The 16920-nt window shown below is 34.0% G+C and overlaps 1 protein-coding gene across 2 annotated transcripts in view; it reads right to left on the bottom strand.

Moving 5' to 3' along the window:
• Positions 1 to 16920, bottom strand: part of LOC125057968 (CCR4-NOT transcription complex subunit 6) — a 186742-nt gene that overhangs the window by 6237 nt on the left and 163585 nt on the right. Inside the window, exons 5-11 of one of the 2 annotated variants that reach the window (XM_047661943.1) lie at positions 15995 to 16063; positions 5633 to 5790; positions 4154 to 4308; positions 3371 to 3531; positions 2268 to 2492; positions 1602 to 1773; positions 512 to 651 (exon numbers count right to left, since the gene is read on the bottom strand). In XM_047661943.1, the coding sequence (XP_047517899.1) occupies positions 512 to 651; positions 1602 to 1773; positions 2268 to 2492; positions 3371 to 3531; positions 4154 to 4308; positions 5633 to 5790; positions 15995 to 16063 (1080 nt within the window). The remainder of the gene's footprint in view (positions 1 to 511; positions 652 to 1601; positions 1774 to 2267; positions 2493 to 3370; positions 3532 to 4153; positions 4309 to 5632; positions 5791 to 15994; positions 16064 to 16920) is intronic. The other variant, XM_047661944.1, reaches the window with a different exon arrangement.

The raw sequence follows: 16920 nt of genomic DNA, 5'->3' as shown, positions 1-16920 counted from the left end.
TTTTGTTTTCCAGATTTTCATTAATATTAATAAAGCCTGTTTATTTCCAATCTTTACAAATGTTGAATATACAGTTTGGTTTTGTTATATATGTCACCGTAAAATTGTAAACACCGTTATAATCTATCTCGCGAGATTGTGAACTGTCGAAAGATTGTGAACCTCAACGCACTGCTTACAATTTAACGTATTATTATTCGGTAGATTGTAATCTATCGAAGTGAAACCGTCATATACATTGTTTATCTTGTTACTCGATATACCCCCTTCACCGGCAAACGCCTCCTTCAGCTTTCTTCAAATATCTCTATCCTTAGCTTTCGTTCTTCATTCGCTTCCTGATTTTCATTAATCCATTATTAACATTAACTTTTCTTAGAAATACCTTTTAATTAATTTGCCGTATCGGCGTTTTCCGAAGATAAACTTGACACTCTCTTAAATACCAAATACTGCACAAATTAAAAACGGGACCTCATGAAGAAATATCCCCAGATATAAAAGTAATTACCTGAGGGTATGTGCGGATGCGGACAGCCTACGACCTTGTGTTCGCGGAACCAGTCCTGCGACAGAGGCCCCAGAAGACCCAGAGGGGTCATCGACTGCTTGCTGTAGAAGATGTAGTCGATGATGCCTTTGAAGTCGTACCTGCAATTTATATTATTAGCACTTAACATCGGAACCATTTCAATATTATTCAATTTGCGAAATCTCGTACCAATTCATAGGAATAAGAGACACACAGATTTTTTTTTTAGTTGTATTTTGTATGTAAAAATGTTTAATTTCTGTAAGCCTTAAGATGGATTTATCCTTGAAGAAAGGGAAGAACATTAAATAAATACATTTAAAAAATCTATTGTTTAGTTTAGAATGTTGTATTTTACAAATTTAGGTTAAACTTATCGATTATGATATTTCTATACACCATTACGAAATTGACTTAAGCGGGAATTTATTTAAAATGTTTTTTTAATATAGCTTATGAAACTGATGTCTAATGAATATTATTAAACCATCACTGTGTTTTAACAGAAACGAGCGTGTATCTGGTATTAAAAGTACCGAACGCTCCTTTATCTATGTTTAAAAATTTAAATTGAAGCTAAAAACAATGTGACAATATAGGAATATACCATGGGGTATAGACATCTACTTCAACTAAAGAGTTTACGTGCCTCCATGCAAAAGATAACAACCTATGAAAACTCCTTGGTAATATAAACTGAATATACTTTATTCTATTCTGTGTACAGCCTACGTCATGACACACGTATGTCCTTGATCGTTTTAGAATATCAAACCGTGATTGATCGGACCTACCGAACTACAAACATTCTCCAATTATTACCAAGAACAAGATCTGGCTGTATGGACTAAAGTCCTTTACCTTTCCCATTAGGGATAAATTAATATCATCATATACTATAAGCCTCTATTTACAAAACTAATTTATTCTAAGAAATAAATGTAATTATACATATATAAGTGAAGGTTTTAACAGCTATAAATTTTTCGTCAAGCTGTCCTTTGACATAGCTCTTCTTCTAGACTTATATACTTTAATAATAATAAAATAAAAAAAATCTATCACTCACGTGTAATTAGTGTAAGGCATGATGTCCTCGCTGTAGGCGGAAGCGAGTTTGAAGTTGTGCGTGAACTCGTGATCTGAACCCGGCATTCGGCGGAGATAATTCGCGTAGGCTAACGCTTTGAAGTCACGGTGATCGGCGGATACACGCCCTGCCGAGAGGAACTCGACTACACCTGGAAATGGAAAATTTATTTACTTCTTAACAGTATTGATTAAAATTTCGAATAGGGAAAATTAGGTTACATTTTCTGTAGTCTAACTATCTAGAGGCCTATGTTTTAGTGTTTAACATACTTTTTCTGTAGAGCTATACAATCCATTTCGAATCGTGAATATTGGGTTATATTTTTTGTAGTTTAGGTCTATGGGCCTATGTTTTGGTGTTTTACATACTTTTGCTGTAGAAATTTTAGCAAAAACAACAAAAACCCAAACCAAAATAGTTTGATTCCCTAACACTCTGATATCTATATATCTAATCTAATTACGCTGTTTTAAAATACAATTTGAAAGAAAGAGACGAATTACTTCACTTACAATATCTGTGTAATATATAAGACCGATTTTAGTTTTTTTTTGATAATTGATTTAACAAGTTAGGCCATATAATATTACGGCGCCTATTAATTATAAGGAAAGTTAAACCACGGGCACAGCTTATACTTACCACTATCAGGCAGCGAATTAAAATCTCCACACAACAACAGTTGAACATTGTCCTTCTGTCCGGTCAATCGCAGCGTACGCGCAGAATCATCCAAAATCGATCTCAGTTCATTGCTCAGCATCATTGTTTGTATCAACTTCACATCGCAAAACTCAGGGTCCCAATGAATGTGAGCCGTGCATACTAGGATTGGTTGCGAAAGCGCCGACGTCTCCGTTGGTAGACCTAGAGTGTCACATGCTTTGTATATTGTAAAAAAAAATCTGTAAGTCAAAATTAGTGGGTGTGTGTAATGTAACTCAGCGCTTTCAATTATATTTTTTTTAGAAAAGTAGCTGTCCAGTCTTTCGTGCCTTCTAAAATGAGACAATTTCTGTGGCACTAGAAACTAAACCTCCAACTTGTGCCATATCCTTTACTAGCTCAATGCGGGGATTATGGCCCATGTGCCTTTCATACCAGAACATTTATGTTTCCCCGCGAACCAAACCTAGGACCTTCAAATTGGATTGTACTGGACAAAGGACAAAATCTAATTCTATTGCTTTTCAAATACATATTTTATATGACTCGTAATTTCAAAAGAAACTATCTTACAAACCAAACAGTTTAAATCCCTAACACTCTGATATCCATAAAACCATTCGCCATCACTACGGGTCATCCCCTTTTGTATAAAAAGCGAATTTAACAGAGAAGAATGTCTAGAAAAGAATTTCTATAGGAAAATCTTCTTCTTCTATCACTGCTTTTTAGACATAGAAATCCGGCAATTAATGAGCCGTTAGTTTTATTTCAGCCAAGTAGAGGCATTGTGTAGAATGTCTGTATTAGTGTGTGTTAATTGTGTGGTGACTGGTGTCTAATATACCGGGTATATAAAGACCGCTTCAAAAACTGTGGGGTACATATAGTCCCTTCAACGCTAAAAAATATCATTTCTAATATTCGTTATATATAATGTTTAGCAAATGTAAAACTATTAATTCAATTCATAGTTATTTAAATTTGATTTATTTTTCTCCAAATAATAATTATACCCGCTATATTATTAAAACTTATTATACTTACATCTAATAAAAGGGATATAAAAAAATAATTACAATTCTCACCATTCTCCCACGCTGCCTCTTTGGTCTTCAACAAGGCAGCCAGACCGATATTGTCTTTCGGCATAACTCGATTCAACATGTTATCTGAGCCTTCGCTATTCGCCATAGCCAGCTGGTTGAATTCGATTAAGTGCTCCTTTACCAATGAAAACCTTAGAAAAAAACATTAATATTAAACAACAAAGCGATGAAATCGACATGAAAAGACAGCTGTCTTGAATATAAATGAGGAAGTTTTCCTTTTGGCAGTTAATGTATTTGTGGAGTGTGTGAGTGAAGTTTATATTATAAATATATATATACATATTATTTTTTGTTTAGTTTTTTAAACTATAAGAGCAGTGTTGGCTTAGTGGCCTCAGCGTGCGACTCTCATACCTGAGGTCGTAGGTTCGATCCCCGGCTGTGCACCAATGGACTTTCTTTCTATGTCCGTATTTAACATTTGCTCGAACGGTGAAGGAAAACGTCGTAAGGAAACCGACATGTCTTAAAAAAAGTCGACGGCGTGTGTCAGGCACTGGAGGCTGATCACCTACTTGACTATTAGATTTAATAATGGTCTTGAAACAGATTCAGAAATCTGAGGCCAAGACTTAAAGAGGTTGTATCGCCACTGATTTTTTTTAAAACTATATACCTGTTGTTATGTAATTTATTGATGTATGTGTATTGTGTATTTAATGTAAAAACATCAATTCAGTGGAACAAAATGAAAAAGTTGAAATACCGGACCGCCTTTCCTGTCAGGTATTTCATTGTAGTTGTGCATACTTAGCAGATCTGAAGAATATAGCGCATCCATCGACGTATTTCCTCTCAGACTCCGCCATAGTTTTGGCGCGAGACTTTGGCGAGAAGATGCCATCGTAGCCGTCCTGTTTCAACTCCGGTAAAAAGAAATTGTAGAACTGATCCGTTTCCACCTCCTGAAATATTTTTACAAAAATAAATTTTGATGTAAGGAAAACTTTATTTGGTGAATTAAAAAAAATTCTCAAATCACAATGGTTTCTTAATCGCTATCAATTTAGGCATGTCAAAATGCAAATCTCATCTAAAGATTTACCAGGTAGTTTACCTCATTATTAAATTTGAGTAACGATTTACAAACGTAAGTATCTAGTTAATAACCTTATCAATCCAAACGAAAAATATTAGATTATTTATTTTTGTGTTTCTTACGTGTTTCACGATGTGTCGATTAGGTTTTTTATAATGCAAATATTTGAGGCCAATAACAAATAACTTAAACGTTAGACAAACGTTTATTTCCCACAGGACAAGACAGAAACCATTTAAATAATTTTCAGTAACAAATTGTATTAAAATCTACGCTGCTACCACTATACAATGTTTACAACCCTGACATTGACGTATTATATAATAGCTAACAATTGCCGGCGCAACGACCTCTCAATGTTGTGCGGAAGAAAATAACTATTTGTGAATACTGATCGTCATGTTATATAAATTGATTTGGCTAATAAAGCGTACTTTATACATGCGAATAACGGCATATAAATGGACCTTTGTTCATTGTATGCGCTACTGAAATATAAATGTCGGTATTAAGCAGGGTCGACTTATTGTTAAAAATCTATACAATACCTAGAAAGAAATCATTTTAGCTATTCTTTATTATTTTAGATTGTAGCATTTGCCGTTTAAAAAAAAAACGTATGTGTACTTATGTACACGCGTTAGAAGTTATACTTTTTTGGCGTCATAATTTTCTTCGAACACTTTGAAAAATCAAAATCATTATTTTGGTTTAAATAAACACTACTCTGAAAAACACTACGCCATGGCAGACAATGCAACTTGTCGACAAAACAGAGCAAGCGCCAACTAGCGGCCCAGACTGTTTTACCGACGTTTGAGCAGATATTCAGGGTGTCGGATTTTTTGTGACGGTGTGCGCGCGCATAGTAAAAATTTACTCTCATCATTTTTCCCTAACGCGCCAAAAGTAGTATAACTTCAAAAATGTATAACAGTACAATAGGTTCACCTATTCACACCTAGAGCACAGTAGGTAGTAGGTTCCTTCCAGAGCACAACAATAAGTAATTGGCTTGGCAAACCATTTAATTGCCTATTTATATTTTATGAATATAGTGTAAATGTAGAATGATATATCTTATATCTGGACAATATGCTTGCTTTGTTGTGCTAAGCTATTATCAGCTTTATTACATTACTAGATAACAGTGATATTTTATCCCAAAAAAAATATTTTATGTTACTTGCCTGTAAGCTTATGATATCCGCAGAATAATGTCGTATTTCGTCCAATATGCCCTTTTTCCGATAGTCCCACTCCAGCGCCCAACTTGGGCAGTACCCGTACATCTGTCTCGTCGCATATTTGTCACACAGCACGTTGTAGCACATCACCGTGAATATACCTGGAAAATTATGATTGTCTATTAGTTGAAAATATGTTAAAGTTAATACTATATCGGGTAGGTCTAGGTAAGTTTTTTTAATTAAAATAATAGGTTTTATCATAAAAAGGTGTTGAATTTATAAAGTGATCAATTCTACGATCACACTAAATATTATATCTCTCTATCTCTACATACATTAATTTATGTAAGAGCAAGAGATATAGATACCAGAGTTATAGCATTAGCATTTTACAGTTAAAAGCAAATTAGAATATCACAGCTTTCATCTGTAACATTTTCATTTCAAAAGTACCGCATCAAACGAGATAATATAACATTATCACATAATTTCTTCGAAAATACAGGAAATGATGTATTCCGTAAACGGCTATAGCCGGGGGATGTTCGTGCGGTGCTGACGAGTAGATAAGCTAAATGGTCTCGGGTGCGAATAGGTGCTTGTCTATAGGCAAATAGAGTCATCGAGGAAACCGACCCGTTCAAATTGCTTTTATAGTTACGATACTATATATCCCTAAAAAATAATAGTTGTTATATCAGAAACTCTACCTTCTGAAAAGGGAATATATACAGTAACAATAATTATTATAAACATTAATTAGTCGAACCAATTAGACTTAAGGTACTTCAAGAAAAGAGCGTACCAATTCATAAAAGGCCGGCAACGCACTTGCCAGCCTTGTAGCAATGTGAGTTTCCATGGGCGGTGGTATCACTTAACATCAGATGTTGCCTGTTTGTTATGTAAAAAAAGACATTTTTTCAGAGTAAGCGTTATTGAATTCAATAATGTTTTTTTAAATATAGTTAAGCAAATCTTGATTTACTGCGTTTAATTGAGATTATAATATTTACAAAATTTTGGTCGCGTATTTCGTTTGTTCGACTATTTGATCCCGGAAAAATATACGGTATGGAGGGCAATAGCCGGCAATGAAATTTCGTATTGTATGCTAAAATAAACCAGTAAAATAAACGCCGAACTTGTCGAAACTCAGCGGAAACCAAACATACTTTACTTCTAAAGCCGTCATAAAACGTAATATATTTCATGAGAAATACTAAATCTATCAAAATGTTTACATTAACAACATTAATTAGCATAATATCATTATTATTTCTACAGTTTTAAATTATGTCCAATTTATGCAACCAAATCCACGACTGTGATCTCTCACGTTCTGAAAATTACACTTTTGCGGCATTCATCACATCGGAATCAAAAGGTTCGATTTGTTATCTCTGGCCCTTCACGCAAATGTCAACATCGTGGAAGATCACGCATGATTCTAATTCATGACTAGAAAAGGTAACACAATGGTATTACTACGGTGAAACCCTCCAACATTGCCCCTCCTTCCTATCTTTGCCCAGAGAGAAAAAATAACTTAAAATCGATTTCCATAAAAAAGTATCGATTTAATTGTTTTTTTTTCTTTGTGGTATGAATTTTGATAATATCTACTGGCAATACCGATGTGTCAAAACATTCTAACCTCTTTTAGTAAGCCAGCAAGTGTTGTTTTAATGACGTGGTGAAAACGTGGTGCAAATATTTTGCTCGAAAACTTCATCAGCAGGGCGCAAACTATTTGACTGACGTGATTATGACAATCAGTAAATAAAAAGGCATGTAAAATGATGTTCACGTGGCGATTTCGGAACCGAAACGGCTATTAGATTTCAAATTATGGTGTTGGGCAATGTTAGGTTATACAGCAGAACATCAACAGTCCCAACATTGCCCACCGATTATTGAGTGCTAGGGTTGTCAACCTGTTCCTTTTTACTTGTATATTAATAAATAATTATCTAGAGGCACCTATTAATGCACAGCCCAAACCCTTTGGTGTAGAAACTTAAAATTTTGCACAGAGGTTTCGTCGACAACAGCTAATAAATACCTAAATGTATAATACTACCATACGAGCAATCCATACTAATATCCTCTCATCTCATAATGTCCTCTTCTCAAAATGTCTAATAATGTCTTATGTACACGGAATATTTTCTTAAATTTTAAAACTTTAAGAATATTATAATTTTTTTTTGTTTTTTAATCTAACATAGAACGTATCAACGACGATAAAGTTATAAAAAACTGTTCTTTTTTTATTTAAATAAAGTTGATAATTCGATAAAAAATATTTTAATTGTTTGACGGCACACCCCTGGCCTTAGAGACAAAATAAGTAAAAAAATCCTTAAAATCCTTGCCTAACATTGCCCACTGTTTCTGAAGATAAACTATTATGTTAAGTTCTATTTTTATGAGGTTGGTCGTATCTTTGCCCAATTCCCTTTCCTTGGCCTTTAAAATAAGCGTTATATGTCTTAAAATGGCTTGACATTTGAAGAGTGGCAAAGTTAGGCACATTTGCACCTAACTTTACCCGCCTCTTAATTTTCTATTTTTAAAGAAATTATGGAGAAATTAAGATTTATAAGTATTTAAATCAACTTCAAAATGGCGTCATTAACGTATTAGAGATTCAATGGTATTTTATATGCTGTAACTTTTTGGGAAGGGTTAAAAAACTGTAAAAAGCGGGCAATGTTGGAGGGTTTCACGGTATATGTTAATTTAACCCAAATTTAAAGTGATTCTAGTTATGATGTATAAGAATTTTATATAGAATTCATATTTTTTAATTAATAAAAATATTGCGCCTACTACTTCAACACAGTCGATGTTTTCACGGAGCGACATCATAGTAGCGACCTAATATGTTCAGGTGTCTTTCGTTTTATGTGTTAGTTGAAAGAATATTAATTGTATATGCTGTCGCATTCATCTAGTCTATAAGGATAATTGTGTCTAACGACTCTACTATATCTAATATATAAAATTCTCGTGTCACAATGTTCGTTCCCATACTCTTCAGAAACGGCTCGACCGATTTTTATGAAGTTTTTATGCATGTTCAGTAAGTCTGAGAATCGGCTACTATCTTTTAAACCCCTAAATGTTTAGGATGGTCAGTACTATTTTTAGATATTTTCTTATTTTTTGTTTTCATTTTTTATGATACAGCATACAAAAATACATACAATCCTTAATTTTCACCCCTCTACGATCAACCTCTATTTTTTATTTGCTAATTGAAATCTTATGACTTGAACTCTGAGGTTTATAGAGAAAAATTCACAGAAAAACCTAAAAAGTTTTCTTCCCAGAAAACCCCAGTCTCTGGGGTAGCATAGCAAATTGTTCCATGTTGGTATGTACTAAAAAGGTACGCTAAGTAAAATCACATTAAGGAGAAACGAAGTTCGCGGGGGCAGCTAGTATATATGTATAGACTTAGTGCCTAGACGTAGGCAATTCAGCTTACAATTGTAGTACGTCACTCCGGATCTACCAACAGTGCTTACGACACTGGCCATGCTAATCAGCAAAGCTTCACCTGATCAATACAAACCGCAGCACGTGCTTTACACGACCATTGTATGCCCAATGCGCGAGACGTGGCGCACATGCCAACGACAAAACAATACACCATCGAATAAGGAAGTAGAAGTCGATTTAAAAGAAACAGATCCAAAAAGGCGTCTTTTAATAGTGCCTTGTCTATACAACATATTTCTAGTGTTGTCAATATGTTTCGAGTCAAACCTGGTCTTTAGTGACACTCACTTGATCGATTCGAAATAAAAGAAGTCATATTTTAACGTACAAATTATAAACCAATCTATATATGTAAAGAGAATGATCTCTTTAATTTGAATATTCGCGCGCACTGCTACTTCGTGAGTGAGCCGCGTCGTGTCACGTCAAGCTAGCTGACATTGTCAAAGATGTAAAGGGCAAATATGCTGAGATTGTTGAATTGTATTTAATCTTATTTGTAAATTAATTTAATACCATTAAGATATATGCATCGAGAGGTGATAACAATGAACTTTTATTGTCGTTTCTTTATTTACAGGTAAGATTGTGTTAGTCTTGTAAGGATTGTATCAGTGTGTAACATACTTGATAAATAAAATTGCATTCTTTATTTACAGAGAAACAAATATAAGTTTTATTTAGCCTCTTGCTTGCTATTGAAATACAGACTATTGTCTTATATATATATAAGATATTTATAAATATAGTACTTCTAATTAGTATATTGTAGGACTATATATCGAGGAAGACCATTTAATAATCTACGACCAAATTAACGGGTCTAAAACCACTAGTTCGATAAATTCATTTGTTAAACCAAGATCATTTTTCGGAAACGTTTCTCGCTCCGGGTAACACGAGTCACGTCGAAAGCTTTGACATAATAAATGGTAATGTTATGTAGACGCGTGCCTTCAAAATAAATCAATGATGAAATAATACGTGCACGGTGAGACAATGGTAAAAGGTGACACGATAATATACCGCAAAAACTAAGCATGTTTGGAACCATAGTTGATTCATATAATTTTTGTAATCACAGAGCAGTGTTGGCCTAGTGAGGTGAGGTCGTAGGTTCGATCTCCGGCTGTGCACCAATGGACTTTATTTCTATGTGCGCATTTAATATTTGCTCGAACGGTGAAGGAAAACATCGTGAGGAAACCGACATGTCTTAGACCCAAAAAGTCGTCGGCGTGTGTCAGGCACTGGAGGCTGATCACCTACTTGCCTATTAGATTTGAAAATGATCATGAAACATATTCAGAAATCTGAGGCAAAGACCTAAAGAGGTTGTAGCGCCACTGATTTTAAATCACAGTAACGCTCGCATTATAAATAGAAAATGTGAAATAGCTATAGCCGTAGCTTGCGTGGTAATGCCGTAATAAGGAGGTTTTTGAGTGGTTCACACAAGTAGATAAGACAGAAGGTGACTTGCCTATAAAGAATCACACCGTTTATTAATCTAAGCAGTCAGTTGAAAAACGTAAGCAGCATTATCTTTTTCAAGTTTATTTGTCTTCTAAGATGCATTTATTTTAACCGCTACCGCATGATTGTTTCGTGCGAATGCGAATTTGCTAGAATCAGGTCTCTGGACCGTAAATAAATACGCGATAAATTGACGTATTTATTAAACAATAACTGTTGGCTTAGTCATGTTCCGGTGTAAGATGATATCAATACAATTCGTGACCGTTTAAAAACACCAATTTTATAGAAACAGTAGCTGGTGCCCGTGAATGATTTACTGAGGCGCTGCTATTTAAAAAAAACAGCAGTTAATAAGAATCTTTATAAAATAAAACAATCTTGTTTAAGCACAGACAAATATGTCAAAATAATCCTAAAGAAAAGTAGGTTTGACAGGTCCTGAATCTTAGCGATATACGTCATTTTGATATAGTCTTTTAAAAAATAATTTTTCGTGTAACCCTGTAGATATCCCAGGTATCCCATCATTCCATTTGTCCCTCTTTTCCGGAGAACGCGTTTTGGGCAAAACTCACCGATGTCCAGATTGAGCATTCTGTTAAACGAGCTGGGTCTGTATATCCATAGTTGCTCCCCTCACACTTTAAGATCGATTTTCGTTTAGTTTTTATATAAGGGTAGTTCTTATATAAGAGGTTTTTCGTCTATGGAGGAGACGGCCAAGGAGAAAAGTTGGAGTTTTTCCATTATATATATATATTATGACTTTTGGCCCGTTTATGTAACTACTCACGTAAGGGCAAGTTACTTAAAACATATTTTGTCACTTTTTAGAGGGCCAGGGTAAATACATCAGACAGGGTAGAGACATGAAGATCAGGGTAGATACGTATTTGACCAGGGGAGATAATTAGAAGCAATAAAACAAAGAATACAATTGAAATAATCAACTTTTATCAAAGATTGTTCTTGAAATTTATAATCAGGCAACATTTTTTATCATATTTATTATAAATCAGACTAAATGCGCCGTTTTTAGGCGTTTCTTTGGATGTCGACGGTTGTTGAATATTCTTTATTTGGTGCTTGTGATCTTATGAAGTTATTATTTGTTCAATGTCAAATGGAGTCTCGTTTTCGGACTCTGAATCGGGGCCGTAAACATCCTCGACTCGGAGACGAGATTTTTTATTAGACGACTATGTCATGGTACCAAGCTTAAAATGATCGCAATGTATATCTTCTCTGCAAAAGCAGCTTAAAGACTTCATTTTCAATGTCGCATCTTCAATGTTCCATGACACCTGATGGACGCGCAAAGTACCAGCAAAAGCCTTTATGTGTGTTTTACCACTAGCAAGCAAAGCGTCTTTGTCTGAAATATCTTTGTCATTTATAACGAAAACATAAATGCTAGGACATTTTTTCTGAATAGCATCTGACAAATCCCTCAGACAGGCTATATCTTTATTATTATCTTTGTCACTAGCTACTAATAGGTCGGCTGATCTTTTGCAAACAGCACCGACACCATCTGGAACACCCTTACCGTGTCCAGCTTCATGGTAATTCCAGGTAAAGTCTCTAAGAGCTGGGTAAAATTTTATTAAATGGGTGACAAGAAAATAAAACATGTATTTGTTGCGATATTGTGTTACGGGTCCATCGCTCCAAAAAATAAGGATCTCTACTTCTGGTGGCAAGCTGTTCAAAATTGGCTGTAAGTATGTCCATATAGCTGGAGGCGAATGTAACAAATATTGTGACATCGAACAATAGCATGTTGTCTTTACTTCACCTGATGCCTCTTCTATCGTGTAAGTTACAACTGTGTGCAGACATCTGTTGACGTGCACCTCCAAAATGGAATGCTTGAGTTTCTTCTGCGTATTTTGTTTATAGTCACTAAGGTCCACGTGAATCACAGCTTTTCTTACTGTCAAATTTGTCTTATTAATTTTAAAAGCAGAATGTTGGTGGACTATATTCAGTTCATGGTGAAGAAAATACTCCAAGTTGTCTTCTAACTGCATAATCAAAACACGTAGATATATCTGAATAACCATTTTCAAATATTTAGTCACCTTTCTGGTCTTATTCGTTTTAGGATCAGTTATATTGGTAGTCTTGGATTGCCACTTTCTGCAAAAAGTTGCATTACTAATATCAAATTCTTTGTATTGAAGTCCTTTATTTTTATAAATTATACGAAAAAGATTTTGATGGTTTAAAATTGATGTAACTTTGGCTTGGAATAGTGCCGTAAGAATCAGATCCATATTGGCGTGTGTAACACACAGACAATAAATAGGTGGCACAATTACTATAGTAATCTTACCAGGGGAAAGACGCCAGGGGAAAGACGTTTTCATAACATAATACATTATTTTGGTTTATCCAAGAAAGTTTTCAACTTATAATAAAGCAAGCAAGCAAGCTTTGACTATTACAGTATTACTAAATTAGGTCAGGAATTGCAAATAAATAAAATGATAATTATAACTTTTATGACCTTGACCATGACCTTGCGAAACCATTGCATCGCACGTTCACGTCACAACAACTGGCAAATGGCGTCGATCTAACCGATTCTGTGCTTAGTATTGCTAACTTCACGTTGTTAAGGGGTGCGAATATTGCCAGGGTAGATACACAAAAAAAGCGGGACAACAATTAAGTTTAAAAAATTATTGAAAATAAGCAAATATTTTTCAATTTTTCTTTAATAATATTTAAGTATATTTAATTAAGTTTGTGGTAAACATAGTTTGGTTTAGCAAATAATACAAATATTGTATGTATTGTATGCTAGTTAAGCTAAAACCGGTAAGGGGACAGGCCAGGGTAGAGACTTTTTTAGACTATATAACGAGTTTTACAAAAATATGCTTTAATGAGACATTTAATTATAATGTTATTTAATAAAGGACATTAAAGTGATGTGATTCATTGCACAAAATAGCAACGTATAGATTAAAAAACCACTTTTAAATAGATTGCCACCATAGTTACCTCTTATAAGAGAATCACCCATAAATTATATTATTGTTTTGCATAATTTCTTTTCACTATCTCTTATGTGCTATGTTTGCCTATAAGTGCTTGTAACATTGAAAATTGTATTTTATTTTTTCTTGTATCAATGTATCAGTGTGCCGAGCGTTGGCAAGCTTTTATAAATAAATAAAACAGAAAATCTATTGAAAAAATACTTTTTTAAATTCTATGCGAGGCTTTTATATTCTGTACGGAGTTTTAAGCATACATTTGATTCTAGTTTTAATAAGCACCACAGTTACATATTAATAACTGAATTTTACAAAAAATATATCTCAATTACAATATCAATGACATTTAAAGTTAAAAAAAACTATATTTCATCGCTGTCATTAATTACGCACTTTTGTTTTTTAAATTACACAGTACACACATAAGTCTGTTTTGTTATAATTAGAAAGGTGTTACAATTAAAACATTGTTATCGGTATAATCAAAGATTTACAATACTTTTTGTTTTAATAACATACAAAAAGCAATGATATTGGAAGGTCGAAGCGACAGGCATGAAACAATTGTAGAACTGCAATGGCACTGTAATTTGCATAATAGCCTACGGTAATTTCAATGCGGTGTGTCGGACGCCATACGGCTAAAGTTGTATGAGAGCGACCATGTGTTCTCTATAATATTGGGTCTACTCTTGTCTACTATTCTATATTAAATTATCTATATTGATATCAATCGACTACAGTTTTATGAAAACCTTTTGACGTCTGGGGAAACCCAGTTCTGGCAAAATACAATGCCATTTAATATTTTATGCAAAACACAAAGTTATAATTTCGATAACCGTGAACGAGGAAATCTCTTGAAAAATAATTTTATATCAAAAATAATTTTATATTTTATTTACTCTACATAATATACTATAAAGGGCAACGCCTGTATGTTTTTACTAATTTGTTAGTCGTGTTACTGTATGTAATAAAATTAATAGTCCCAATAGTTTCATCAATTCAAAAAATCTAAGCTAATCTCTGAATTCTGATAGAAACTCGCAGGCGCAGTAAATATTAAGTAATTAACCAAATACAGATTAACCTTGTAGATACATACAAACGTACAAAGAATGTTCAGCAGTTTTATCGTAAATATGTCTTTTTAATAAATTCGTCGTTGAATAAATCAATATTTATTTATTATTCTGAATTTATTCATTGTTTTAAAAGGTAAAGCCCTTCGCCGGAAGAGCAAGTTTTCATTACGATCATAATAATAAAAATAATTTATTCAAGTAAATAACTTTTCTATTGAAAATCAAAACACTAGATCCTTCTCAAGTCAGTTTACATAATTAAAGTTAAATAAATTAGATAACGCAAAACAAGCTTTTGTCTTGGGTTCACGGATGCGCAGAGGCCGATGTCAATGCCTGGCATTGTGCATTGTTTGTGCATTCGAAGGGCATTTCCTTAATGTCAACCGACCGTGAGTTCGATTCGCCGATATAAAATAAAAAGGTATTAATTTTAAAATAGCACGACGGACCGTTACCACGTCGGCGCTCGGATTCTTAATCCATTTTGGATACATCATTGATTTGGATCATTCCTATATAGAGAGCAGTAATAGCCCAGTGGTTTCAGCGTACGATTCCCCTGAGGTCGTAGGGTCGATCCCCGGATGTACACTAATGTTTCTACGTGCACATTCAACAGTCGCTCGTACGGCATGCCTTAGAGCCACAGACCCAAGTCAATGGCGTGTGTCAAGTACAGAAGGCTGGTCTCCTACTCTCCTATCAATCTGCGGCTAAGTCCTTAAAAGTTCCACTGCTTTTATGTCATTACTAGGAACCGTAGTTATCTATAGAGAAGGCGTTAAACAGTCGCCTATAACTACGCATATACAAGAGTGATAATCTAATCTATCTAAAAGTAATAAGTTGTTAGAATAAGATAGCTGTTAAGATATGTTATGAATTAAGTTTATTATTATTATTATACGTCAAAAAGTGAATCGAGTTTCTCTCAGTGCAAGAAAGTATTAATGGTCTATAGACCCGGGAGGAACATTGCTTTAAAATCATAACCCTGGAAATCCATACTCTATACTAATAATTTATATATTCACAATAAAAACACTTTTATAGAGTTCTAATCTATAAAAATAATCAAAACCTCAACCTCCAAACTGGTGTTGTTTTACTATCCAATAATTAATTTTCTTAATTTGCGATGGCTTTCAACATGTAATTTAAAATTATACATTTTCGCATCAACAATAATACCTTATAAGCTCGTCATACATTTCAACTTACTATAAATGAAAAGGCAATGGCACACATATTGAAGGATGACCTGATGTACTTACAAGTAGGACGACTCCTATTCGGTCTCGTTAAGGGTATCCAAGGTCTCTGAGGTGGTAGAGTGGCGGTAACTGAAACAAAGAGAAATATGTTACCATATATTTGAAATACACCTTAAGTCGAAGCAATAAAGAGGCCATTACAAAAAAAATCGACGAGTTATGAAACAATTTCGCTAATAGTAGTCATATACCAAGTTCTGTACAAACAGTCTCAATAGGGGGTATCATTTGTTCCGCAAATTATTTGAGCAAATATGCTCGTTGTATGTGGCAGAATAAGTGATATGACTTTGTAGTAAGCCATTATGTGGATCACCAATTTTATTTTCCGATTTCAGTACTGAGAACGTGCTTACTTTTCAACAATGTGAAAGTTTGATTTAGTCAGGCTGTAATAAGGCAACGTAAAGAATATTGACAGAGAGACAGATATGACAATAGAGACTCTTTTCACAAGTATGATAAGAGTAAAGTTTAACAGCTGTAAAAAAGTTTAATTGAGTTTTTATATAAATATAGGACCCCTAATAACATACCACGCGATTAGTATGTGGCTTAAAAGCTTAACGGCAGGGGAGAGTCTATTCTACCCTTTCTAAAAAAGGATTTTATTTACTTAAGGTAAGTCTTATGGTATTTAGTCAGTTAGGTATTAAGTTTTCGAAGCTACACAATCTCTCAGTAGTAAAATACTTAATAATTTAAAATTATACAAAGACAACAATTCATAGATATAACGGTGATTCCCAACAACAATTAAACGAGTTTTTTCGAAAAAATCAATATAGATTCGTTTCAACGAAACAATATTCGTGCTTCATAATTCTACGCTTTTTATTTTCAAAAATCAATCAAATATCTGGCAATTTGTGCACCGTTAAAATAAGAATTATTGTCGAATCGATTGTCTTCGGTGATAGTTCTGA

The sequence above is a fragment of the Pieris napi genome, chromosome 17 (genome assembly GCF_905475465.1).
Source record: "Pieris napi chromosome 17, ilPieNapi1.2, whole genome shotgun sequence".
Lineage (NCBI taxonomy): Eukaryota > Metazoa > Arthropoda > Insecta > Lepidoptera > Pieridae > Pieris > Pieris napi.
The sequence above is the reverse complement of the archived record's forward strand: the minus strand, read 5'-3'. Positions and strand labels throughout refer to the sequence as shown.